The sequence below is a fragment of the Chlorella variabilis genome, assembly GCF_000147415.1.
Source record: "Chlorella variabilis unplaced genomic scaffold CHLNCscaffold_22, whole genome shotgun sequence".
NCBI classification, from domain to species: Eukaryota; Viridiplantae; Chlorophyta; class Trebouxiophyceae; order Chlorellales; family Chlorellaceae; genus Chlorella; species Chlorella variabilis.
Window position 1 is genome coordinate 745,315 of NW_005435066.1, and position 22,032 is coordinate 767,346.

Consider the following 22,032-nt stretch of genomic DNA (forward strand, 5'->3'; position numbering starts at 1 on the left):
CTATACAGGGCGCATTTGGCACCATCGTGCCTTCCCTCCACCAGGCGGTTAGGGTGGTGAACAAGGGTGAGGGGCGCCAGCCGCGTGCCCAGGCCACTAACGCCTCCCCGCCGCCCTCCTACCTCGTGGGCGCTCGCCCGTGCTCGCCGCTACCCGCACCGTGCCCTGCTGCTGCTGCCCGAACGCAGTGGAAGTGCTGCTGGGCAACGTGCAGCTGGAGGGCCCCAATGCCAGCACACTGTTCAACGCCGTCTCCATGGGCACTTTCTTCCCTGGCCTCTCCAACGCCACATACCAGGTGCAGGGCTGCTCCAGGCGTTTTCCAGCCCTGGCCGCGCCAGGGGCTTGCGCGCCAATGGGCAGATGCAGGCCAGCCGGCTGACACCTGCCTCCCCCACGCTTTGCCGCGCTCCCTTCTCGAGCAGGTGTACTGGGGTGTGGTGGGCGGGCCGGGCCTGTGTGCCGCCACCGCCCAGGTCATCACCACGCGCGTCACCTACGCGTGCTCCCCCGCCGCCAACGGCTCCGACGCCTTTGACCCGCCGCTCTTCGAGCCGCCCTGGCAGGGCGCCCCCGTGCCCTGGTTCTCTTTCGACTATTTTTCCTGCACCCTGAACCTCACAGTGGCGTCCACCCGAGTGTGGTGAGCCGGTACCGGCAGCTGGCACATGGCACGGCTGGGCCGGCTGGGGATGGGCTGCTGGCATCAGCCATGTCTGCTCGGAACACATGGCATGCGCCAGCACCGCTGGTCGTCCACCCCTGCCAGCCGTGGTGCACAGTGCTTGAGATGGCGGTGCCCCCGCTTTGCAGCAGCGTGGCAGGCCGCGGCGTCTGACGTTGCAGCGCCGCTCCCGCTCGCCTCTGCCCGCGTCCTTGCAGCCCATCTACCTGGCAGTGCTCGCCGCCGCTGCCGCCCTCTCCTCCCCCGCATCCGCCATCCCCGCCGTTCCCAGCGCCTCTGTGAGCGAAGCAGGCCGGCTGCAGCCTGCGGTTGTTTGTGCCACCAGCAGCGTGTGTGGTATGGTGGGAGCGCAGGAGGCGCTCCCCGCAGCATCGCCTGCCTGCCTGCCTGCCTGCTTGCCCTCCTGTGTGACCTTACCGCGCTGCATGTGGGCGGCCCCGCTGGCGCAGGCCCCCCGCTCCTCCCAGCCCCCCGCCCCCCCCTGCACCACCCTCGCCCACGTGAGTCACCGGGCAGCAGCAGGCTGGTGTCGGCGCACATGCTGCCCTACGCCTGTGCTGCAGCAGGCCCGCGCGGTGTGCCGCCACTGCCGCCAGCTGCAGCCCGCGAGCCTCTCTGGCTCCCACACCTCACCCAGCGTTGCCTTCTTTGCCCGCCACGACCCGCGCTGCAGGCTCTCGCCGCCTTCTCCCCGCCCACCCTCCCCGCCTCCGCTGCCGCCAACACCCTGCAACACCATCAGCGAGGTGGGCCGGGCTGCCCCGCACGCCTGGGACCGGCCGTTGCAGATGCTGCTGCCCGAGCCCAGGCACACTGCTGCCAGCTGCGGCGGCATGTCATGCTTCTAGAAAGAAAGAAAGAGAGAAAGAGAGCAAATTTCTATGCTCCCGGCCCACTGGCAGGTGCCATGCGCCGCAGCCTGGCTCCACAGCCAGCGTCTGGCCCTGCCCTGACCTGCCGGCACCACGCCTGCCCGGCTTGCCCTCCTGCCCCCTACTTGCCTGCAGCTGCCGGTGGGGACGGTCATGGAGGGGACTTTCGTGCCCGTCTCTGACTCCACCACTACCATCTACATCACCTATCGCGTGGTGCGGGGGGTAGAGGTGCAGGTGATCCAAGAGGTTCGCTCCCAAGCCGGGTCTGGCATCAACACCGCCACCAACACCACCGCCATCTTCTGCCCCGCCCAGTCCAGCGCCACGCGCCAGGTGCGGCGGCGGCAGCTCGCGTGGCCGCGCCGACGGGCGTGCCCAGAGTTTGCGCGCGCCAGGGGCGGGGGGCGCGGGCCCCAGGGGGGGTTGGCAGCATCCATCTTCCAACCCTCTTCCCCTCCAACCCCCCTCCAGCCCTCCTCCAACCCTGCCCCCGCAGGTCTATGCCCCCACCCCGGGCAACTGCGCCAACGTGGTCGGCGTGACCGGTGCCTTCATCCTCAAGTTTGTGTGCAACGCCTCGGCGGCCACAGACTTTTTCAACCCGCGGCTGTACAATGTGCCAAACCAGAACCTCGGCAGCTTCCCGCCCTGGTATGTGGCCGACGCGTCGGAAGGCACCTATGTGCTGCAGGCGCAGTCCCGCCGCGTGTGCCCGTCGCAGTGGCAGTGCTCCCCGCCGCCGCCCGTCCCGCCGCCGGCCCCGCCGGCCCCGCCCCCAGCGCCGTCCCCGCCTCCAAGCCCGCCGCCGCGGCCCCCGCCGAGGCCGCCCCCGCCGTCCCCGCGGCCGCCCAGCCCCCGGCCGCCGCTGCCGCCGCCCGTGGTCCCGTCCCCCCGCTGCTCACCCGTCATCTCCGCCCGCTTCGCCGCCTCCACCTCGGGGAGCGCGCTGCTGGGCGGCGGCGGAGACCAGGTGCACGAGGGCGTAGCGTCCTGGGGCGGCTGCTGCAACCTGTGCGCCGCCGCCGGCTGCGACACCTTCTCCCTCGTGGCCGACACCCAGACCTGCTACCTGCGCATGACGCCCGGCACCTTCACCCTGCGCTTCGACAATGCCGTGTTTGGTTTCACGGCGGTCCAGACTGGCTACTTGAACCCCACGCCGCCGTCGCCGCGACCGCCGCGGCCGCCGCCGCCGCGCCCGCTGCCGCCCAAACCCAAGCCGCCGTCGCCCAAGCCGCCGCGCCCTCCGCCTCCTCGCCCAAAGCCGAGTCCGCCGCCCAAACCACGCCCACCTCTCCCGCCGCCCAGACCACGTCCTCCAAAGCCCCCCACCCCTCCGCGACCCAGGCCGCCGCCATCTCCCAAGCCACCCAGGCCGCCACCGAGACCCAAGCTGCCATCTCCCAAGCCGCCCAGGCCGCCACCGAGACCCAAGCTGCCATCTCCCAAGCCGCCCAGGCCCCAGCCGCCGCCTCCCAGGCCCCAGCGGACACCTCGCCCACGACCCAGGCCACCCTCGCCGCGACCCAGGCCGCCGCCCAGCTGAAGCCGCGCCTCCATAAAAAGTGCATCCATGATGTAAAACACAGCCATCTTCCTGCGGTGCCCCGGGCCCGTACTGCGGCGAAAGAGTTGAGGGCGGTGGTGGTGATGGATGCCAAGCAACTGTTTGCAGGTATAGTTGGAACCCCGTGGGCAAAGGTTACAGGCATGTAGCTGACTGACTGGTTACAACCCGTTTATAAAAGGTAATGGCAGGTTTGACTTGTCATCAAACCCAGGCCTGCCCGCATTGCTGCAAGTGCATGCATCAATGGACCAGCGGACGGCGAGGTGGCGCCAGCTGCGCATGGGTAGGGCAGCCAGCTGCATTCTTCCTGATAGCAACGTTTGCTTGCATGCTGGATGTCAGCCGCTGGCCCTTTTGGTACCAAATCATGGAGAGCCCAAACGGACAGCCTGACTGGCAGCAAATCCACGGAGCTCTGGGCCCGCTTAAGGAAATGGCCCACTTTAGGGGCCGGCTGTTCGAGGAGGAGAAATTGTTGAAATTCGAACCCTTTCCACGAAAAGTGTTACCAAGTGGGCAGTGGAGAGGCTGTTCCCCCCTCAATTGCGAGGTAATTAACTTCTGCACGGGTTGTCGGAAAAAAAGGCGGGGGCCAGCGGTGCCCCCGAACGCCGCCGCCACCGCTGCCGCCGCCGCAGGGGATTCGCTGAGCTGGCAGCCTGTCTGGCCGACGTCACCGTACCCCTCAAAAGTGGGCCAGTGGTTGGCGGAGGAGTCCTCGCGCTGCTGGTGTGCGATTGCCTTTCGGCGACGCTGCCGCTGCTGAGATGCGGGGCGCTGGAGTTGGTGGAAGGCGACTGGGTCCGACTGCTGACTGCGGCAGGTGGGTGGTGAGGCTTTCGGCGCTACCAGCTGGGCAGGTTGGCCACAGTATCTGACAGGCTGTGCCGGCCGTGCTTGCTTGACAAAGCGTTCTTCATTCCTCCCTGCCTGCCTGCCCCTGCCCCGTGTTGCAGCGGCGCCCCTGGAATGTGTGTTGCCACAGCTGCAGCACCTGGCGGCAGCGGTCTCGGGGCCCAGCCCCAGCCGCACCGCTCCAGACTCGCTGGACAAGTGCTTAAGCGCCTGCGGCTTGCCCATCGTGTGGCTGACTGGCCTGGCGGCCGTGGAGCCGCCTGTGATGCCGCCCCGCGTGGCAGCCGTGCTGGCGGCCACGGTGCTCACGCCGCAGAAGCTGCTCCCCTTTGTGTCCACCCTCTCCCAAGCCTCCCTGGCATGGATGGTTGCAGAGGGTGGGTCACTGGTGCGCCATAACAGCTAGGCCCATTGCGGCCTCCTCCTCGTTTGCATCTTGCCTCCTGCCTGCCTGCATTCCCATGCATGGAATTCTCCCCTGTCACCTGCCTGGGACTCTGCCAGCCCTGGCCGCAGGACATCACACGCCTTCTGCCAGCACAGTTACGGCCTTGTGGAGCCTGTTCACGACAGGCACTTGCTCCGGCTTGCATACCGCATTGGAGCGGCGGCCCGTGGTGCAGCAGCAGGTGCTGCGGTGGTGCGCCCGCGGCATTGTGATGCCAGAGTCCGAGCAGGACGCGGCTGTCCAGGATTGTGACCGGTGCACCTGTCTCCGGTGTATGGTTGAAGTGTTGGCTTCAAGTGACAGCTTGATTGCCGCCACACATCAGCACGAGGCAGCGGCGAGCCACACCAGCCTTCTGGCTGCTGCGGGAGCGCTCGCGGCGCACCCACATCTGCAGGCAGCCAGGGACGGCAGAGAGCAGGCAGCCCTGCTGCTGGCGTGCCTGAGTCTACATGCCCGGCTCGGGCGCGCCGTGTGCCAGCTAGCCATGCAGCAGGGCTTGCCAGGAGCGGACATGGCAGCGCTGCTGCAGCAGCTGGGCGGGCCCGGCGGCCTGCCGCTGCTGTGCCAGCTGGCGGGGGAGGTTGCAGCGGCAGCGGCGACCGCGGCCCAAGATAGCACTGCGGCGGGAGCTGCCCAAAGCAGCAGCAGCTTTGGCGCACAGTGCTGGGGTGCGCTGGGGCAGCCATGGGTCAGTGTGTTGGTCGATTGGGCGCAGTATGGTGGTGCCCTTGCAAATGACCACTCGGATGGCTCGCTGGCTCCTTCACTCTGCGTTCCTGACAGCTGTGCTGCAGCCTGCCGCGCCGCTGAGGCGCTGCTGCGCCTGGCGCCGTTGCTGGCGAGCCAGCCGGCGCAGGAGACGGATTCTTTCGGCGCCAGCTGGCGCAGCATGGGTGCACTGGTGGCAGCGGCGGGCGGCGCCGACGCGCTGCTGATGTCCAGATCTGACGGCTTGGACACGGAGGCTCTCTGCGTGGCGCTGGCCATGCTATTGCCCAAGGTGGTGGCATCCCTGCTGTTCATCTCCGACTGGGAGGCGGCGGCTTCGCCGGGCAACGCGCTCGCCAGCTTCCACGCCCTGCTGTCCGCCTGCCAGCTCACCCACACAATGGAGCCGCACCTGCGCCCCTCCAGCACGGCGGCAGCTGGCAGCGGCGGCGCTGCGGCAGGGGCGCCGGCAGCTGGCAGCTGCGCGGCAGCTCCAGACCCGTCGCCGGCAGGCGGGCAGGCGCCAATCGTGTTTGAGTCCACAGCTGTGTCCCTGGGATGTTGCCTATCTCAGTCCACGATGCATACATACGCGCTGAGCCACACCATGATGGGGCGGCTGCCCGCCAACGAGCAGGGCCCCTATGCCAGGTGCGCGTTTGTTTTGGTTGTTGAAACATCCGGCGGTGCCTGCCACCACGCTCAGCAGCTGAGTCGCGTCGCTGGCGTCCTTTGCAGGCGGCTGGAGTGCTGCCTGCTTCTGTTCCTGGGCACCCTATCGGCGCTCCCGCTCCCTCCCGGCACCGTCCAGAGCGGGGTGGATCGAAAGCGCTGTGTGATGCTGAACGTGCTGCTGAAGGCCGAAGAGCAGGCGCTGGCCTCGCTCTGGCGCCTGCTGCTGGGAACCGCCAGCGCGGCGGCCGCCGGCATGGATACGCTTTCCCTGCTGGCAGAGGTGGCCTGTCGGGGCCTGCGGGTGGGTGGCTGCTCGCTGTCTCTGCTCAGAACGCCTTGTCCCATCTCCAGCTTACCTGGCATGTCATCAAGCATGCACTGGCGTGGTGTGCGCGAACCCCTTGTGTGCAGGGCTTATGTGCGCCCGGCGGCGGCGGTGCCAACCTTGATGACTGGGATGCCCCACTGTACATGCTGAACCTGGTGGCTAACGTGGAGCCAGCCGTGCTGCCACGGCTGGTGAAGCTCAGGGCACTGATGCGCATGCTGTGCGCGTCTGGCGCAGCGCTGGCGGAGGCCGCCAGCTGGCAGGCGCCGCAGGTGTGCCCCAGGGAGCCTGCAACGCAGGCGTATGCCGAGGGTGGCGTGCTTTCCGCGGCAGGGGTGACGCTGGCTAGGCCCGGCTGCTGCGCGGAGGTATCGGGCAGCAAGGTGTGCGCCTGCCATCCTGCTGCAGGGCAAGACGCATTACCGGTGCCTGCTGCTCCTGCTGCGCCAGCTGGCGCCCCACCTGCAAGTGGACCCTTCGAAGCGGGGTGATGTGCGGCTGTGTGTGGAGGGGCTGGCTTCGGAAGATGGGCAGCGCCGCAGGCAGGCTCTGCCGCTGTTTGCCTCGCTGGTTGGGGAGCAGCAGGAGGAGCAGCCAGCTGCAGGCGACGGCGCCTCACCACGAAGGCAGCCCCTTGGCCCCGAGGGAGAGCAGCTGGCGGTGCGGCGGGCACGGGCGCTGGCGGTGCTCAAGTGCGCCAACCCGCGGTGCAGCAGGCTGGCGGGCGCCAGCGAGGCGGCAGCCCCCAGGGGACGCCTCTGCTCCGGCTGCCGCACAGTGCGCTTCTGCAGCGAGGCGTGCAGCCGGCAGGAGTGGCCGCAGCACCGGGCAGCCTGCAGGCTGCTGCGGGCTGCGTCGCACAACGGCTGAGCCTTGCCTGCTAGCAAGTGCTTCTCTTCTGGCTGTATCCCAATGTCTCGAATTCGGTTTTGTGGTAGCATTAATTTCGTGACAGCAAACTCATGCACATGCACCAGAGCGGCGACGAGGCGGCAGCGCCGCCTCAAAGGTTTCAGGCACCAGGCGCCTCAGCGGTATCCATCTCGCATCGTCGTTCCAAATCGCACTAGGAGTGCGCAAGCAGCATGACGGAGGGCAAGGCGCAGGTGGTGGCGGTGTGCGATGCGGATGCGGTGTTCCGGGTGTTCACAGCCTGCCCTCACGACCCCAAGACGCTCATAATCGACGTTCGAGACAAGAAAAAGTGGGACAGGGGCCACATCGCCGGCTCATACTGCATCAGGCTGCCTGCCAGCGGCGGCACGCTGCTAGGTAGGGCTGCATGCGACGGAGAATCGCTGTGGCAGGCTGCCGCCGGCCGATCGGGGCCATCCGCTCACCGCCGCGGCCTGCCGCCGCTGGCGGGCGGTGCCCACCGCCCGCCAGAACTGGGCGTCAAGTTGACGCACAGACGCTGCAGGAGCTCAGCTCAGGCTCCTTCATCCATGGGCTTGGAAGTAGGCGGGGCAAGATTGAGGGCTTGAGCTTGCACCTGCCCTGCCCGCCTGCAGACTACTCCAAGTGCGAGTATGACCTCAAGTGGAGCACGGATGTTTGGTGGAACAAGGACTGCATCGTGTATGGCGAGGCAGGGCTCAAGCGGGACCACCCCGTCGTCGCCTTCCTGGCCAATGAAAAGTGGGTGGTGACGGAGTGGCGGCAGCTGCGGCAGCAGGCCCCTGGCTGTTTCCTGTTGCTGCCGCTGCTTCCGCTCCTCCTGCTGCTGTCGCTGCCTGCTGCTCCTTCCGCTGCTGCTGCTGCTGGCGCTGCCGCTGCCGCTGGCTGCGTTCCTGGCGGCACCGCTGCTGCTGCCGTCAGGCTGGCTGCTCGGCAGCCTGCACAGCACCCACCCGAACTCCGCCTGATTCGGTGCTGCCTGGGCCCGCTCCCACCTGCCTGCCGCCGCGATGCCCCCTGCTGCCTGCGCGCAGGCGCGCCCGCAGCATCGCAGTGTTCCGCGAGGGTCTGGAGGCCTTCCAGCAGCGCTACCCCTTCCTGGTCACCACATCTGTGCGGGCGGGGGCGGGGCGGCGGTGAGCCGTGCTGCCGCCACGCCTCGAGGCGCTGGGCCCTTTGGGGCTGCCCTGGGGGGTCTCTACTTGCAGCCTTATGCCGGTCATGTCATGCCGCGCGTGGCCTGCACTCATGGCCCGCTGTCGCCGTCCAGCTGGCCGTGCCCCGCCCTCGCCTCAATCCTGGCACCCCGCATCCTGCGCCACTCCTGCCACCTCACCGCTGCGCCCGCAACCACCTGACCTTCCCCCTGCAGCTACCCCTCCCAGCTGGAGCCGCTCCTGTATCTGGGCGACTGGTCGCACGCAGAGGCGCTGGAGCGGCACGCCGAGCTGGGCATACGGGCGGTGGTGACCATCCACAACAACCCAGACAACCTGCGCCTGCCGCCGGGAAGGTGAGGTGTGCCAGCGTGTGGGCGGTGGGAGGGGGGCGGGGGGGGACGCCTGCGCGTGTGTGGGTCGGGTGGGGGTGGACGTATATTCGGTGCGCACAGTGTGGACGTGCCGGCCTCCTGGCAGCGCCTCTGTATGCCCCGTACCGTCCGTCTCTACCACCCCGTACCGCCCCATCCTCGCAGGTACAGCCACCTGAAGATCGAGCTGCCTGACATCGAGACTGCCGACATCTCTGCCCACCTGCGGGCCGCCTATGGTGAGCGAGGTCAGCCAGGGTGGGTTGTGTGTGTGTGTGTGTGGGGGGGGGGGGGAGAGAGAGAGAGAGAGAGAGAGTTGCTAGCCTGCCTGCCGCCATGGTCCTGCCTGTGAGTTGTGGCACCCGGTCTGCTGCCCACCGCCTCTGCCTGCAGACTTTATCGAGGAGGCGCGCGCCGCCAAGCGGGGTGAGTGCCGGCGCTGGCCGGTGCAGTGCCGCACGGTGCAGCCGCTCGTTGTTATGTGTGGAATCTTCGGGCTGGACCTGCCTCTGCCAGTGCAGCTGCCTGCCGTGCCTGCGCACCTGCCCACACTTGTCGCCCCACAGTACGTTCCCAGCCCGCCCTCCACACGCACACCTGCTGCACTCCCTGTTTCCTGCAGCCGTGCTGGTGCACTGCGGCGCGGGCGTCTCCCGCTCAGCCACCCTCTGCATCGCCTACCTCATGCGCAAGCACAGGTGGGTGGATGGGGGTGGGCCGTGGTCGGCGCATCCTGTAGAGTGGTCCTGCAGCTCGGCATGGTCCTGCAGGCATTGCCTGCCTGTCTGCCTGCGCTGGCTGAAAAGCAGGCTGCACCTGTGCTGCAGCCTGTGCCGTGACGCGCCCAGCCAGCCTGGCTCTGCCTACCCTGGCCGTCCTGCTCCTCCTCTGCCGCCAACCAACCTCCCGCTGGCGCAGGTGGAGCGCGCAGCGGGCGCTGGAGCTGACCAAGGCGAGGCGCAGCCTGGTGGCGCCGAACGACGGCTTCTGGCGCACGCTGTGCGCGCTGGAGGCGCAGCTGGGTATCGCGGAGAGGTGGGGCCTGGCGGCGGCGGCGGCGGCGGCGGCGGTGGTGGTAGGGTGTGTGTGCACGCCCTGGTCTTTGTGTGTGTGTGTTGTTGAGAATGCCTGTGAGCGTGTGGCTGTATAGATGCCCCCTGCTCTGAGCTGCTGTCCAGCCGCGCTGCTGGCGGGCCCGCCGCCTCAAGGCCTGCCTGCATCTGCTTCACGCGGGGCTGTGTGTGCAGCCTGCTTGCCTGCGTCTGGCCTCTGCCTCCTCGCCTCTCCTGGGCATGCGCTTGTCTTCTCGGCTGGACCCCTGCCCCGATGGCGCATCCCCTGGCCCCGACATGCTGCTGCGCAGGAGCAACGCCGACGCCTTTGCCGGCTTCCACGGCGCCGACGCCCCGGTGGTGGCGGAAATAGTCGAGCCCAAGGTGCAGGTGACCTTCATCCCAGCTGGCGCCACGTCAGCGCCAGCTGGCAGCAAGGCGCAGGCGCCGGCCCCGCCGCCCAAGGCGCCGCTGCCGGCCGAAAGGGGTGGCGAGCTTGAGCGGCGGCGGGAGCGCAGCCGCAGCCGCAGCAGAGACCGGCGGCGGCGCAGCCACAGCCGGGAGCGGCGCAGGAGCCGCAGCCGCAGCAGAGACCGGCAGCGGCGGCGCAGCCGCAGCCGCAGCAGGGATCGCCGGCGTGACGGCAGCAGGGAGCGGCGGCGGCGGGACGAGGAGCCCCGTGGCGGCGCCGCTGCGGAGCCTGCTCCAGCGCAGCAGCAGCAGGAGGAGGAGCGTGTGGATGTGGAGAGCACAGAGGGAGCGGTGCTGGAGGTGGTGCGGGAGGGCAAGTCGCTAGGTAGGTGTGCCCCACTTCCTTCGCGCCCTGCTGCTCCCCAGGCACCCTGCTGCCGCTGCCACGCCACCACACTACCAGACTCCCTGCGTGCTAGCACCGCCAGCGCGCCTGCTGGGCTCCCCTGCGGCCCGTCCTATTCCCCACCTGCCCAGCGCCAGCGCCCGGCTGCCCCTCTCCCCTGCCCTGACCCTGCTGCTCATCTCCCCTGCCGCTCACCTCCCCTGCTGCCTCCTCTTCCCTCGTCACCTTCTCTGCCGCCCACTGCCCTCCGCTCCTCCACCCACCCCCACCCCCACCCCTCTGCAGGCCATCTGGTGGTGGAGCTGTGGCGGGTGAGCCAGGAGTGCGTGTTTGGGCGGATGCCGTCGTGCGACGTGCAGCTGGAGCACTTGTCCATATCGCGCGCCCATGCCCAGCTGACCACAGACGGCGCGGGCAACCTGTTTGTCACAGACATGGGGTCGGGTGAGGCGGCCTGCAGCTGGGTATGCACAGTGTGTGTGTGGTGGATGTGTGTGTGTGTGTGTGTGTGTGTGTGTGTGTGTGTGTGTTTGGATTTGCTGGGGTGCTGCCTGGCTGGCCTGCGGGGCCTGCCAGGCTGCAGTGCAACTTGCGCTCTTTGCCCGTGGCGGCAGCAGCCTTCCTTCCTGGGCCTCGAGGCTTCCATCCGCGCCACCTCCACCTCCTCCACCTCCTCCTCCTGTTCCGCAGCCCACGGCACCAATGTGGATGACGCCTGGATCAAGGCGAAGGTGCCCAAGCAGCTGCGGGTGGGCAGCGTGTTCAAGTTTGGTGCGAGCGTGAGGCAGTACAAAGTGGCCAAGCTGCCGCAGCGGACGGCGGCGCGGCGGTGAGCGCGGCCCGGCGGGGGCCTCGGGCGCCGCCCGCTGCGAGGCGGGGCGAATGCCATGCATGCCACTCTTCCTGTGCTTTTCTTACATGCCCCGGACTGTAAGCAGCTGCCGGCGTGGCTGCTGGCAACAGGAACAACAATGGCGCAGGGCTGGCGGCTGCGTGCGAGGCCAGGCTGCCCTAGTCCGCCGCCGCGGGGCCTCGGCCGGTCATTCGGAAGAGTGCTGCTTGCAGCCACGTGGCCCAAAGTGGGAGCCGCCCGCGCCGCGCCCGCGCAGCACCGCGCGGCAGCAGTAGCAGAAGTGGGAGGTGCAGGACCAGCAGGCGAGGTGGTTGTTGTTGCCTGCGAGGAAAGCGCGGCGCAGGGGAGGGGCACGCGGGCGCGGGGGCGGGGCGCTTCAGCTGGCCAGGGGATTGGGGCGGGGATTGGAGAGCTGGGGAGAGGCGCGCAGGTGCTGGGCAGGTGTTCCGCCGCCCTCGGCACCTCCCCACCCACTCACACAGCCCCAGGCCCTGCTTTACCCTTTGCTCCCCACAAAAGCTCCACCCACCCACGCACCCGCTCACCTATCTTGTGGTTGACCTGGCCGCACTGCACAGCAGGCGAGGGAGGGAGTCGAGGAGGCACGCCGGTCAGATTACGCGCCCGGCAAGCCGGCGCAGGGCTGAGCGCAGCCACCCCTTGCAGCGCCCTGCTGCGCATTTCACACACTCTCTCTCTCTCTCTCTCTCTTTGCCGCCCACTCAGCCCCCCAGCACGCCCCCGGCTTGCCTGCGGGCAGAAGCAGCCGCGTGGGCGGCCGCCGCCCCGCGCCGCCGTCTCCCCCACCATCTCGTTGCGCAGCCCTGCCGCCATGACCCTCGCCGCCGCCTGCATCTCCTCCCACTGCGCCTCCCACCTGCGGGAGGGCTGGGCGCCGGAGTGGGGGCAGTGAGCACCTCACGCGCCCCACTCCACGATACACCTCCACCACCTCCTCCGCCTGGCACCAAACGCACACACCAGCCACACCAGCACCTCCACAAACACACCGCCTCAACAGCCAGCCACCCAACCACACACACACACACACACACACACACACACACCTCAGTATCTCCGCCTCGTCAAACAGGATGCACTGGCCCGAGCGGAAGTGGCGGTAGCCGTCGATCTCCTTGCCGCACCGCCAGCACCTGCAGGCGCGGGGCAGGGGCAGGGGCCAGGCAGGCACAGACAGCGGAGGGCAGGGCAGGGGTCAGGCGCATCGGTGCAAAGTGGGGTCGCCAACAGATGGAGCTCTGTGAGATGAACACGTGGCATGCCTTCCACGCCATGGAAGGCGGGAGGCAGACGTGGGGCAGCCATGCAAGTGCCGCGGGCCATGCTGGCAGAGGCAAGCGCGGGCCGCGGCGCCACCGGGGCCGCGCCGCACCAGTAGGCCCCGCAGCCGCCGCAGGCCATCTTGTTGCACCCCTCTGCTTTCTGTGTGGCCATGCCGCACTGAGGGCACCGCTTGGACATCTTCTGCGGCAGGCGGGGCCAGGCGACGGGCGGCGGTTGGAGCCGCCGAGGCTGCTGCCACCGAGCGCTTCACCAAACCCACACACTGCTGCCAGCAATGACCACCCCCTCAACTCACATACACACACACCACCACGCACACACACATGCATTACACACACACACACACACAGCGCCGCCCAACCCGCCTCTATCTGCGCCAGCGACAGCAGCTCCTGCTCCTGGCGGCGCAGGTCGTCCACGGCGGCGCGGCCGCCCCCCGCCAGCTTGCGCCGCACCATTGCCAGCTTGGTCTCCGCGCTGACGCAGGTGGTGCCTGCGGGGGTGAGCATGGGAGTGTGTGGGAGTGTGTGGGGTGTGTGCAGGTACTGGCAGTACGGGCAGGCAGTACAGGCAGGCAGGGGAGCTGGCAGGAGAGACGCGCAGTATGGGTGGCAAGCGGGTGCATGGGGAGTGCAGCGGGCACCGAGCGGCCGTCCCCGCGCCCCTGCAGCTGGCTGGCTTGGGGCACGCCTGGCCCGGCCGCGCGGGGCGGGCTGCCTGCCCTGCCTTCGCACCCGGGTGCCAGCCCTCGTTGCAGAGCGAGCAGAAGACGAAGAGGCACGTGGGGCACTGGGCACATGAGTCAGCATCCTCCAGAGCCAGGCTGCTGCAGCGGGGGCAGTAGGCCGCGTCTGCGGCAGGCAGGCGGCAGGGCGGGCGGCCAAGTGGGAGGGGGTGGGGAAGGGGGAGGGCGAGGCGTGTGAGATGGAGCAGCGGCGGCGCAGCTGGGCAGCCGGCCGGCCAAGCGCCTGCTGGGATGGCAGGACGCTGTGAGCGTGCGTGCGTGCAGCATGGACGGGAAAGACAGGCCGGAGCCGCCTTGCCCACAGGCCCGCGGGTTGCAGGAGCTCATCCCTTAAGAACCCTAGGGGACTTCCCCCAGCCCACCCACCCGGCATCGTGTCCAGCGTGCGCTGCAGCGTCAGCTGCTCCCAGCGCCCAAAGTCGTCGGGGCTCAGCACCCGGCGCAGCACGCCGGGCGCCAGCGCCGCGCCGCACCCAGGGTCGGGGCACCTGCGAGCGCCAAGGGGGAAGTGCGGAGGGGCAGGGGCCGACGCATGAATGGCAATGGCATGGCCGCAAGCAAGAAGCGCGCTTGGCAGCGCCGTCCGTAGGGTGTGCTAGCACCAGCACTGACGCGTGCACACGATGGTCCCGCTGCCACCCGCCGCCGCCCGCCGGCGCCAGCTGGCGCCAGCTGGCCGGCCGCCACCCACCTCAGCTTCTCCAGCCCGCCCTCCGCCACGTGAATGCGGGCCTGCTCCGCCAGGCACAACGCGCACCACGCGTGGCGGCAGCCCTCCAGGCGCACAAAGGCGGTGCCGGGTGCCTCCTCCAGGCACACGCCGCAGGTGTGGCGGGCGCGCTGGAAAGCGGCGTGCTCCTGGACCGCATCGTACCTACACGGGGGGGATGCTGTACCGCAGGGTGAGTACCGCGGGGTGCGGTACCGCATGGTGGGTGCCACAGGATGAACGCACCGCAGAGTGTGTATTGTTGTGTGCAAGCAGCAGCGATCCCCATCGCGCAGCGAAGCACGGCGCAGCGCAGCGCACGGCAGCGCGCGGTGTGGGCAGCGGGGCCTGACCGCCGGCCGCACCTCAGCAGCTTGACCAGCCTCTCCTCCGCCACCTCCTGCTCCACCTCGTCGCCGCCCTCTGCCCCAGGGGAGTCGGGCCTGCCGCTGCTGCCGGCCCGAGGCTCCCCCGCCGCCACCCCGCCGCCGTTGGTACTGCCGTCGCTGCTGGGTGCGTCATCCGCCAGCAGCAGCGCCTGCTCCCCCCCCAGGTGCTGCAGCGCGCTGCTCTGCAGCCAGTCGGCCCATGTGTAGCACACAGGCCCGCCGGGGCCTTGCTCGTGCCACAGCCGCAGCAGCTGGCGCTGCAGGCGGGCCACCTGCGCCGCGCCCAGCCACAGCGCCGACAAGCTGACGCCGGGCGGCTCCTGCCCAGGGTAGCCTCCACCCAGCCGAAGCTGCATGCAGATGGGCGGCAGGTACTGCACGGTACAGCCTGCACCGGCCGTCGTTTTGCCGGTACCGCTGGCCGGTACCTCTGCTGCCGCGGCGTCGGGGCCCGCGCCGGGGCTGCCGTTGCCGCCGTCGCTGCCGGAAGAGGGGCCTTGCTGCACGTCCTGCTGCTGCGGCAGCTGGTCAGGCAGCAGCAGGCGCAGGCGGCCCGCGTGCGGTTCCACCCCAACCATCAGGCTGCAGTGCAGCGCCCAGGCGGGGCTGCAGGGCCCATCCAGCTCCGCCAGGCTGGCAGCATCCAGGGGCGGCCCCTCGCCGCCGCCGCTGGTGCGGCTGCCACGGCCGCTCGTGCCCGCGCCCTCTTCTTCTTCCTCTCCGCCGCCTCCTGTGCCATGGCCGCAGTGGCCGTTGCTGCTGCTGCTGCCGCTTTCCAGCACCCCGCGGACCTCCAGCACCTGGAAGCTGTCCCCATAGATGGCCTCCAGCGCCTGCACCTCGTCCACCTGCTGCTGCCAATTCAGCAACGCCTCCTCGCTGAGCGCCGCCGCCGCCGCCGCCATGGTGGATGCAGGGCAGGCGAGCCCTGGTTGCAAGGCAGGCAGGACCTGGGTGAATGACACTCGCTGGAACTACGCCGCCTTGGCTTTGGCCTCAGCCCACTGCTGGCGGAGCCTGCACGGAGCAGGCGGCGGCAGGTGTGGCGGCGGGTGAGTGGCGGCGAGAGCGGCGGGTGGGCGCTGCGCTGTTAGGAGCTGTGACAAAAGCACCACACTCACTTGCCCAGCTCAGAGGACACGATGAAGCCTCCAAGGGTGCAGAGCGTCACGCCGAAGAGCACCACGCCCGCCAGCACGGGCGCTGCTATCGCAAAGTGGCGGGGAGGGAACAGGCGAAGTATTGGCTGGCCTTCTTCCACGAACGACTGCAGGGAGCAGAAGCTGGATGATGGGACTTGCGCCTCGGTGTGCCTGGCGCGGCGCCGCCTTGTCAATGCATATGCGCAGCTCACCGTGACCAAAACCCAGGCAGTGTAGTAGGCGTATAGCGCGCAGGCGGCGACCAGCACCAGATTCCCCGCCAGCGCGGTTGCCACCATATGCCGCAGCCAGAAGGAAGGGGAGTGCGCCCCTGAACAAGACCCAGAATGCAGGCCACGCATTGGTCCTTTGCGCGCCGCCCGTCTGGCGGCATCCCGCCTGGCGCTTGATGCAGGACGAGGCGAGCCCACCCTTGAAGAGCCCAGCTGCTCCATGCACCACGCCCGAGTTGACTGCATTGCCCTTTGTGCAGGTGCCAGGGTGGCTGCACGGCATGTGCAGCTAATGTCCCGCTGCTGCCGGTCTTTCCGCCGCCCGCTCCAGATGTTGCTCAAGGGGTTTGCCCCACTCTGTAGTCTGGGCAACGCTTCGGCAACGCTTTTAGTGTTCCTCCAGCGCCAATGCCAGGATGCACTGCACTGGCTCAGCGTCAGCCATCCTGGCTCGGCGCCATACCCGACAGCAATGCTGCTGCGCCGCGTCACAGCACGGAGACGCTGAGACCGGGTTTGCAGCCATGGACCTCATGCCCCCTGAGATCTCCAGCCCCTGACTCACACCACTCCTGCCCCACCGCTTGCTGTCCTAGATTCCAATGCTGCTGCATCCTTCTGTGGCTGCATCCTTGTGTGGCTGCGCAGCCCTGCCGTTGATCATTCGGCGAGGCGGCAGCCCAGGAATGTGCGTCGCCGGGTGTTGACATCAGGAAGGCGGCAGCCAATCACCAAAGCATGCAAGGGGCGACTGGAGAGTTTGGTCCAGGTGCAGGGAATCAGATGCGTAACGCAGAGCAGCCATCAAGGCCGCTGGCGGTCAATGAAATGGGCAAGGTGTGCTGGAGCTGGCACAGGAGCCACAGGGGCGGGGTGGTACAGGGAGCAGAGGGGCAGGGGCAGGCTGTATTGGGAAAGCCCACCATATTAGGCGCGGCGTCGGGTACAGGAAAGAACTGGTTGGGAGAGTACAAGCGAACCAAAGACCAGCAGCAGCTCCTTCAGACTCTGCTGCTGAGAGGCCGGAGCAACGAGGGACCAGCCGGGCACGCAGGAGGAGCAGTTGGGCAGCAGGGGGGGACATGAAACGGCGGGGCAAGGAGCGCAAGAGCTGCGCTGGCAGGAGTGTGACCAGAGGAAGTAAGGCGCGAGAAGGAGGGTACAGGGTGCGACGGAAGTGCGCAGGCGAAGGGCGAGCGCAGGCGTACAATGGCGCAGCGCTCGCTGCCCTGGAGGGGTCAAAGCGCCCAGTTTATGGGAGACGCTGTGGGGCCTAGCAGCTCAGGGGAGCACCAGCTCAGGGGCACTTCCGCGGCCCACATCTGGGCCTCGCCAGCTCAGCAGCACGCCAGCTGGCGCTCCAGCGGCTCCGGCGGCGGCCCGGGCCAGTGCACGCCGTGCCAGTCCACCGCGCACCTGCGGGGGCCACGTGAAAGGGGGCAAAGTCAGGCAGAGGTCGGCATGGTGCCGGGTGGCCCCCTCCTAACCAGCAGCTGTGCAGTTCTGTCGGGTACCGACCGACCACAGTGCCTGCCTCCCCCTCCCCGTCCCGCCCACCCTGTCCCCACCTGAGCGCCGACACGCGGCTGATCTGCAGCTGCGGCCAGGGCAGCGCGCGGCGCGCTTCCTCCCGCGCGGCGTCCGCGGCCGCCAGCACGGCGCGGCACAGCGCGTGGCCGCCGTCGGCGGCGGCACGCGCGGGGCAGGTGGAGCCCAGGATGTCAGCAACGTCGCCCAGCGTGACGCGCACCACGCCCGGCGGCGGCTGCGGCGTCTGCATCAGCGTGCTCCAGGGCAGCTGCAGGGCAGCTACGTTGCCCGCCACCTGGCCCAGTGCCTCGCGCAGCGACACGACCACCAGCGTGGCGCCCTGCCGCGCAGGCCGTGACGCCGCCGCTGCGTCGCAGGCGCCCTGCTGCTGCTGCTGCTGCTGCTGCTCGTAGCTCACAAGCTGGCCCTCGGCCTCGGCTGCCGCCCAGCGGGCCTGCGCCCTGGCCTCCTCTGCCGCCGCCGCCTCGGCAGCTGCCGCAGACGGCGGCACCAGCTCTGCCGAGGCACTCTCGTTGGTACCGCCGCCTCCGCTGCCGCCGCAGGCCGTCAGGCCCAGCAGCTGCCAGATGTCGGCTGCCTGCTCTGCCGCCTCGTCGCCCTCCGCTGTTGCTGCTGCTCCGCTGGCCAAGCTGCCGTGGGGGCCGCCATGGGAGCGGGCATCGCCCAGGGAGAGGCCAGGGGGCCAGAAGTCGCCGTCTTTGGCGGCGCAGCGGTGGGCCACAGCTCGCAGCAGCGACCGAATCTCTGCCTGCGTCTCCTCATTGTATTCCTCCTCCCACTCCTGCGTGAGGCGGATTGGCAGGGGTGTTGCAGGCGAGAGGCAGTGGCGAGGGAGGAGCAGCCACGGCGGGGGTGGGCGGCGGCAGGCGGGTGAAGTAGGTGCAGCCACAATCGCCGCCCAGCTCACCTTCAGCCGCTGCTGGGCGAGCTGGTAGGTTACCACCACGCTGCGCGCCGTGTCCGCTGCCACTGCCACCGGAATAATGAGCTGAAGGGCGGCGCGCAGCCGCCTCAGGAGCAGGGGCCGCAGCAGCTGCATGGCTTGTCGCGTGCAGATAGGATGAGGCAGCAAGGGGAGGTGGAGGAGGGAGACAAGTTATTGAGTGTCAGGGCGCAATTGTGGGCGCCAGCCACTCCAGGCGCGCACAAGAGCTGCGCAAGTGATCAGGCACGACTGGGGTAAGTTGTGGGGGATGCAAAGCAGGAATGAGGCAGCTCATCCCTTCCTGGCGCCCCCGGCGCGCATCTTCACAGCCGCTGTGCTGCGTTTTTCGCAGTGGATTGCTGACCAGTGCGTTGCAGAAGGCCCGGTCTGTGCTCCCGGCCACCCGCCGCCACTGCTGCCGGCTGCCACCCTCCCTGCCCGCCGCCCACTGGCTGGCTTGGTTTCGTCGCTGCATTGCCAGTCGGCTCACAGCAACAGTTTCCTCTAATTGCACTTGAATGGAAACCAAAGGGCAATGCTGGCACGTCAGCCCATCAACGCGGTGGTCAGCGAAGGCTCCTGCGCACCCCCCGCTGCTGTCGCATCTCTCCCTTCTCCTTCCCCTCCTACGTCTGCTGCAGACGCTGCTACCGCTTGTGCTGCACCGTGTGCCTCCACCGCTCGCTCTATTGCTGCCGCCACTGCCTCCACGCTCTCCCCGGGCCCCACTTCAAGGATGGCCTTGCCGTAGCGGCAGGGGGGCGAATGGAGGTCGATGGCCAGGGTGCGCTCGGCTTTGGACATGTAGTAAAAGTCTGGGGGGCTGCTTAGGTGGTAGAAAGAGCCTGCAGGGGAGAGGCGGCAAGGGACGGAGGAGGGCCACGGTGGGGGGCGCCCAGCAGGCAGCAGGCAGTTGCTGAGAAAACGGAGCGGCAAGGCGTGTGTGGCTGCAGGTGTGGGCCCAGATTCACACCTGCGATAAGGCCTCCCGGTATGCCAGTGCCCACCCTCAGCCCCTTGCAGATCCGGAAGGCCTCCTGGGGCTGCCGCCGCACAGGAAGCTTGACGAGCGCCAGCGGCAGCACCACGTCGCTGCAGCGGGCGGCGGCCAGGCGGTTCCAGAAGGACAGCTGCACGACCAGCACGCCATCGCTCTTCACCACGATCCGCATGTTGTGCTTCTGCTGAGAACCGCGATGAAAACTGGCGCTAAGACGACGTCGCTAGGTTTTCAAGCGGGGCTGTGGGCAATTCAGCAGGCGCAGATTGATGCCTAGAAGTTGTGGCGAGGGGCGCATATGCGCTCGGGCCACGAGGGCCGAGCAAGTTGCGACTGGGCGGCAGTCCCGCCTGCAGCCGCCACCTGCGTCTCATGATGCCAGCGGTGATGCAATAGCTTATCGGCTTGACCTGCGGGCATTTTCCAGCATGAAGTAAATCAGTCCTTCAGTGGGCTGGTAGCTGGAATTGCATGGACTGACGACCTTCATCGAGTCGGCGATCAGCCGATGCCCGCAGGAAGCCTGTGCTCCCTGGACGATTGTGAGTTTGGTCACCTTGCCTCGGCGAAATATAACGGCATGATCTCTTCTGACCGCGCTGCTGCAAGAACCCTTGATTTTCCAGCCTTGGCCTTCACTGCACAAGTGGCGGCATTCTGCTCCCGCCACAGTGCGCGCACATGCCCCACGTTGCGGACGGTGTCGGCACCCTACCTGCCGCTCGCATATGCGTCCTGAGATCGATCGCACAATCCCAGCATTGCCTGCGCCTCGATCGGCCAGCCCTGGCCCTCGTTTTTCGGCCGTCTTGACGCCCAAGAAAGCGGCGCCAGAGCTTCTCAGCCAGGCTCGCTATCATTCTCCTGGGCAAAACCCTTGTTCGATCGGGAGTTGCTGCATTGCTGGCTGGCTGCAAGGGTCCTTGCCGCCTCCCTGCCCAGCGTTCTAGCACACTCCGGGCCATGTCGCTGCTCGGCGCCGTGGCCCGCTCCGGGCCCGGCATGAGGGCTGCCCTGGGCATCGCTGGGGTGGCGCTGGGCACCACAGTGGCGGCATGCGCCGATGACACCGCCAAGATGTTCGATCCTGAGGCCCTGGAGCGGGGCGCCAAGGCCCTGCGGGAGATACAGAAGAGCCCGTATGCCAAAAAGGTGCGGCGCGGTGGTGATGGCACCATGCCGCCGCCGCCGCCCGCCGCCGCCGCCGCCAGCCGCGACTCAAGCTGCCCCAGCGCCTGTTCCGAGTGCAGGTGTTTGAGCAAATCAAGTTCCAGGAGGCCACCAAGCAGCAGGAGCTGAAGGCCAAGGAAGCTGAGTTCCAGGCGCAGGCGCAGCAGGCAGCCATCGTGAGTGGCTCCAAAGACCGGGTGGCGGCTGCGGCGGCGGCAGCCGGGGCAGCCGGGGCAGCGCCTGGGCGGCAGCTGGGACTCGCCAGGCGCCCGCATGCATGCCCACCTCAGCTGGGCGAATGCGGCGGCGCTGGGTGCGCCCGCTCATCCACCCGCACCTCCCCATGCTCACCACCCGTGCCCGCCCCCCTGCTGCCCCCGCTCACCGCCCCGCGCAGCAACACGAAAAGGTGCGGTGGGAGGAGCAGCGCAAGTCGATGCAGCAGGACTCGCAGCAGAAGGCGCAGCTGGCGCAGTACCAGGATGAGCTGGCCAGGAAGCGCATGGAGACGGAGCACGAGAAGCAGCGGCAGCGCAACGTGGAGCTGGTGGCGCTGCAGGTGTGATGGGTGGTGTGCGGTGGTGGTGTGGTTGGGTGGAGGTGGGGCGGTGTGCGTGTGTGTGGAGGTGTGGTGGTGAGCAGGTGTGACGTGTGATGTGTGGAGGTGGTGTGGTGTGGTGTGGTGTGGTGGTGCTGCAGATGTGGCTGGTGATGCGTGGAGTGGGGTGCGGCGGACGAGGCTGGCCCTGTTCAGCCTGCCTGCTGCACACACCTGCCTGCCGCGGCCGCTCACACGTGCCTGCCTGCCTGCCTGCCTGCCTGCCTGTTTGCGTGCTGCCCCTCATGCCGCCCCCTGCCCCCCTGCATCGCACCCGCGCCGGCACCCTCCCTGCAGGAGGAGTCTGGCAAGCGCGCGGAGGCGGAGAAGGCGGCGATCGCGCAGCAGATTGAGGCTGAGCGGCGCGCCACCGAGAAGTACAAGGCGGCGCTGGAGAAGGAGGTGCAGCGGGAGAAGGCGCTGGCGGAGGCAGAGGGACGGGCGGAGGAGCGGCGGCGCAACAAGGACATCTACCGAGAGTGAGGGCGGCGCTCTGCCTGCTGTGCTGTGCTGTGCTGCGCTGTGCTGTGCTGTGCTGTGTGCCGTGCTGTGGTGTGCTGTGGTGTGCTGTGTGCGCTGGTGTGGTGGTGTGGTGGCTGAGGGGGAGGCTGAGGGGCTGGCGGGAAGGTGCGGAGTTGGGTTGGGGAGGTGCATACGCTGGTACCGCACCATGTACCATACCACATGGTACCATACCGCACCGTGCCGTACCGCAGGGAGCTGCAGATCAAGCTGGAGGAGGACCGCAAGCGGCTGGTGGAGGCCATCAACACCACCTTCTCCAACCTGGGCTCTGCAGCGCTGTCCCTGCTCACCGACCGAGACCGCCTGCTGACCGCGGTGGGCGGCCTCAGCCTGCTGGCGCTGGGCGTGTACTCAGGTGCGGACGGGCCTGCGGCTGAGGTGTGTGTGTATGGGGAGTGGGGGCGGGTGGAGGGGGGCGGCGTGGCGGCGGCAGCGGGATGGAG

General features: G+C 68.6%; 6 protein-coding genes across 6 annotated transcripts in view; 4 read left to right on the forward strand and 2 right to left on the reverse strand.

Annotated features, from left to right (window-relative positions):
- Positions 1-4,391, forward strand: part of CHLNCDRAFT_138966 (hypothetical protein) — a gene marked incomplete at both ends in the record, with an annotated part of 6,140 nt that extends 1,749 nt beyond the window's left edge. Inside the window, 10 exons of the mRNA XM_005844478.1 lie at positions 45-66; positions 189-298; positions 426-638; positions 883-963; positions 1,693-1,893; positions 2,057-2,268; positions 2,413-2,692; positions 2,908-3,125; positions 3,769-3,953; positions 4,087-4,391. Of these exons, the coding sequence (XP_005844540.1) occupies positions 45-66; positions 189-298; positions 426-638; positions 883-963; positions 1,693-1,893; positions 2,057-2,268; positions 2,413-2,692; positions 2,908-3,125; positions 3,769-3,953; positions 4,087-4,391 (1,827 nt within the window). The remainder of the gene's footprint in view (positions 1-44; positions 67-188; positions 299-425; positions 639-882; positions 964-1,692; positions 1,894-2,056; positions 2,269-2,412; positions 2,693-2,907; positions 3,126-3,768; positions 3,954-4,086) is intronic.
- Positions 4,392-4,947: 556 nt separating this feature from the next.
- Positions 4,948-7,017, forward strand: CHLNCDRAFT_138967 (hypothetical protein; the record flags this gene model as incomplete). Its single annotated transcript, XM_005844479.1, has 5 exons — positions 4,948-5,104; positions 5,231-5,795; positions 5,883-6,120; positions 6,231-6,419; positions 6,556-7,017. 5 exons carry the CDS (start codon positions 4,948-4,950, stop codon positions 7,015-7,017), a joined length of 1,611 nt encoding a protein of 536 aa, XP_005844541.1.
- Positions 7,018-7,232: 215 nt separating this feature from the next.
- Positions 7,233-11,277, forward strand: CHLNCDRAFT_138968 (hypothetical protein; the record flags this gene model as incomplete). Its single annotated transcript, XM_005844480.1, has 11 exons — positions 7,233-7,419; positions 7,659-7,785; positions 8,079-8,180; positions 8,417-8,557; positions 8,741-8,814; positions 8,969-9,001; positions 9,198-9,273; positions 9,494-9,655; positions 9,939-10,423; positions 10,730-10,888; positions 11,135-11,277. 11 exons carry the CDS (start codon positions 7,233-7,235, stop codon positions 11,275-11,277), a joined length of 1,689 nt encoding a protein of 562 aa, XP_005844542.1.
- Positions 11,278-11,484: 207 nt separating this feature from the next.
- On the reverse strand, positions 11,485-15,350 carry CHLNCDRAFT_138969 (hypothetical protein; the record flags this gene model as incomplete). The annotated part of the gene is made up of 10 exons (XM_005844581.1): positions 11,485-11,618; positions 11,843-11,867; positions 12,105-12,174; positions 12,365-12,451; positions 12,691-12,782; positions 12,947-13,095; positions 13,337-13,453; positions 13,714-13,835; positions 14,039-14,221; positions 14,422-15,350. 10 exons carry the CDS (start codon positions 15,348-15,350, stop codon positions 11,485-11,487), a joined length of 1,908 nt encoding a protein of 635 aa, XP_005844643.1.
- A 69-nt stretch (positions 15,351-15,419) lies between these two features.
- Positions 15,420-15,886, reverse strand: CHLNCDRAFT_138970 (hypothetical protein; the record flags this gene model as incomplete). The annotated part of the gene is made up of 3 exons (XM_005844582.1): positions 15,420-15,462; positions 15,567-15,712; positions 15,800-15,886. The coding sequence occupies 3 exons, from the start codon at positions 15,884-15,886 to the stop codon at positions 15,420-15,422; spliced, it is 276 nt and encodes a 91-aa protein (XP_005844644.1).
- Positions 15,887-20,259: 4,373 nt separating this feature from the next.
- Positions 20,260-22,032, forward strand: part of CHLNCDRAFT_138972 (hypothetical protein) — a gene marked incomplete at both ends in the record, with an annotated part of 5,158 nt that continues 3,385 nt past the window's right edge. Inside the window, 5 exons of the mRNA XM_005844481.1 lie at positions 20,260-20,448; positions 20,508-20,642; positions 20,864-21,025; positions 21,362-21,543; positions 21,781-21,944. Of these exons, the coding sequence (XP_005844543.1) occupies positions 20,260-20,448; positions 20,508-20,642; positions 20,864-21,025; positions 21,362-21,543; positions 21,781-21,944 (832 nt within the window). The remainder of the gene's footprint in view (positions 20,449-20,507; positions 20,643-20,863; positions 21,026-21,361; positions 21,544-21,780; positions 21,945-22,032) is intronic.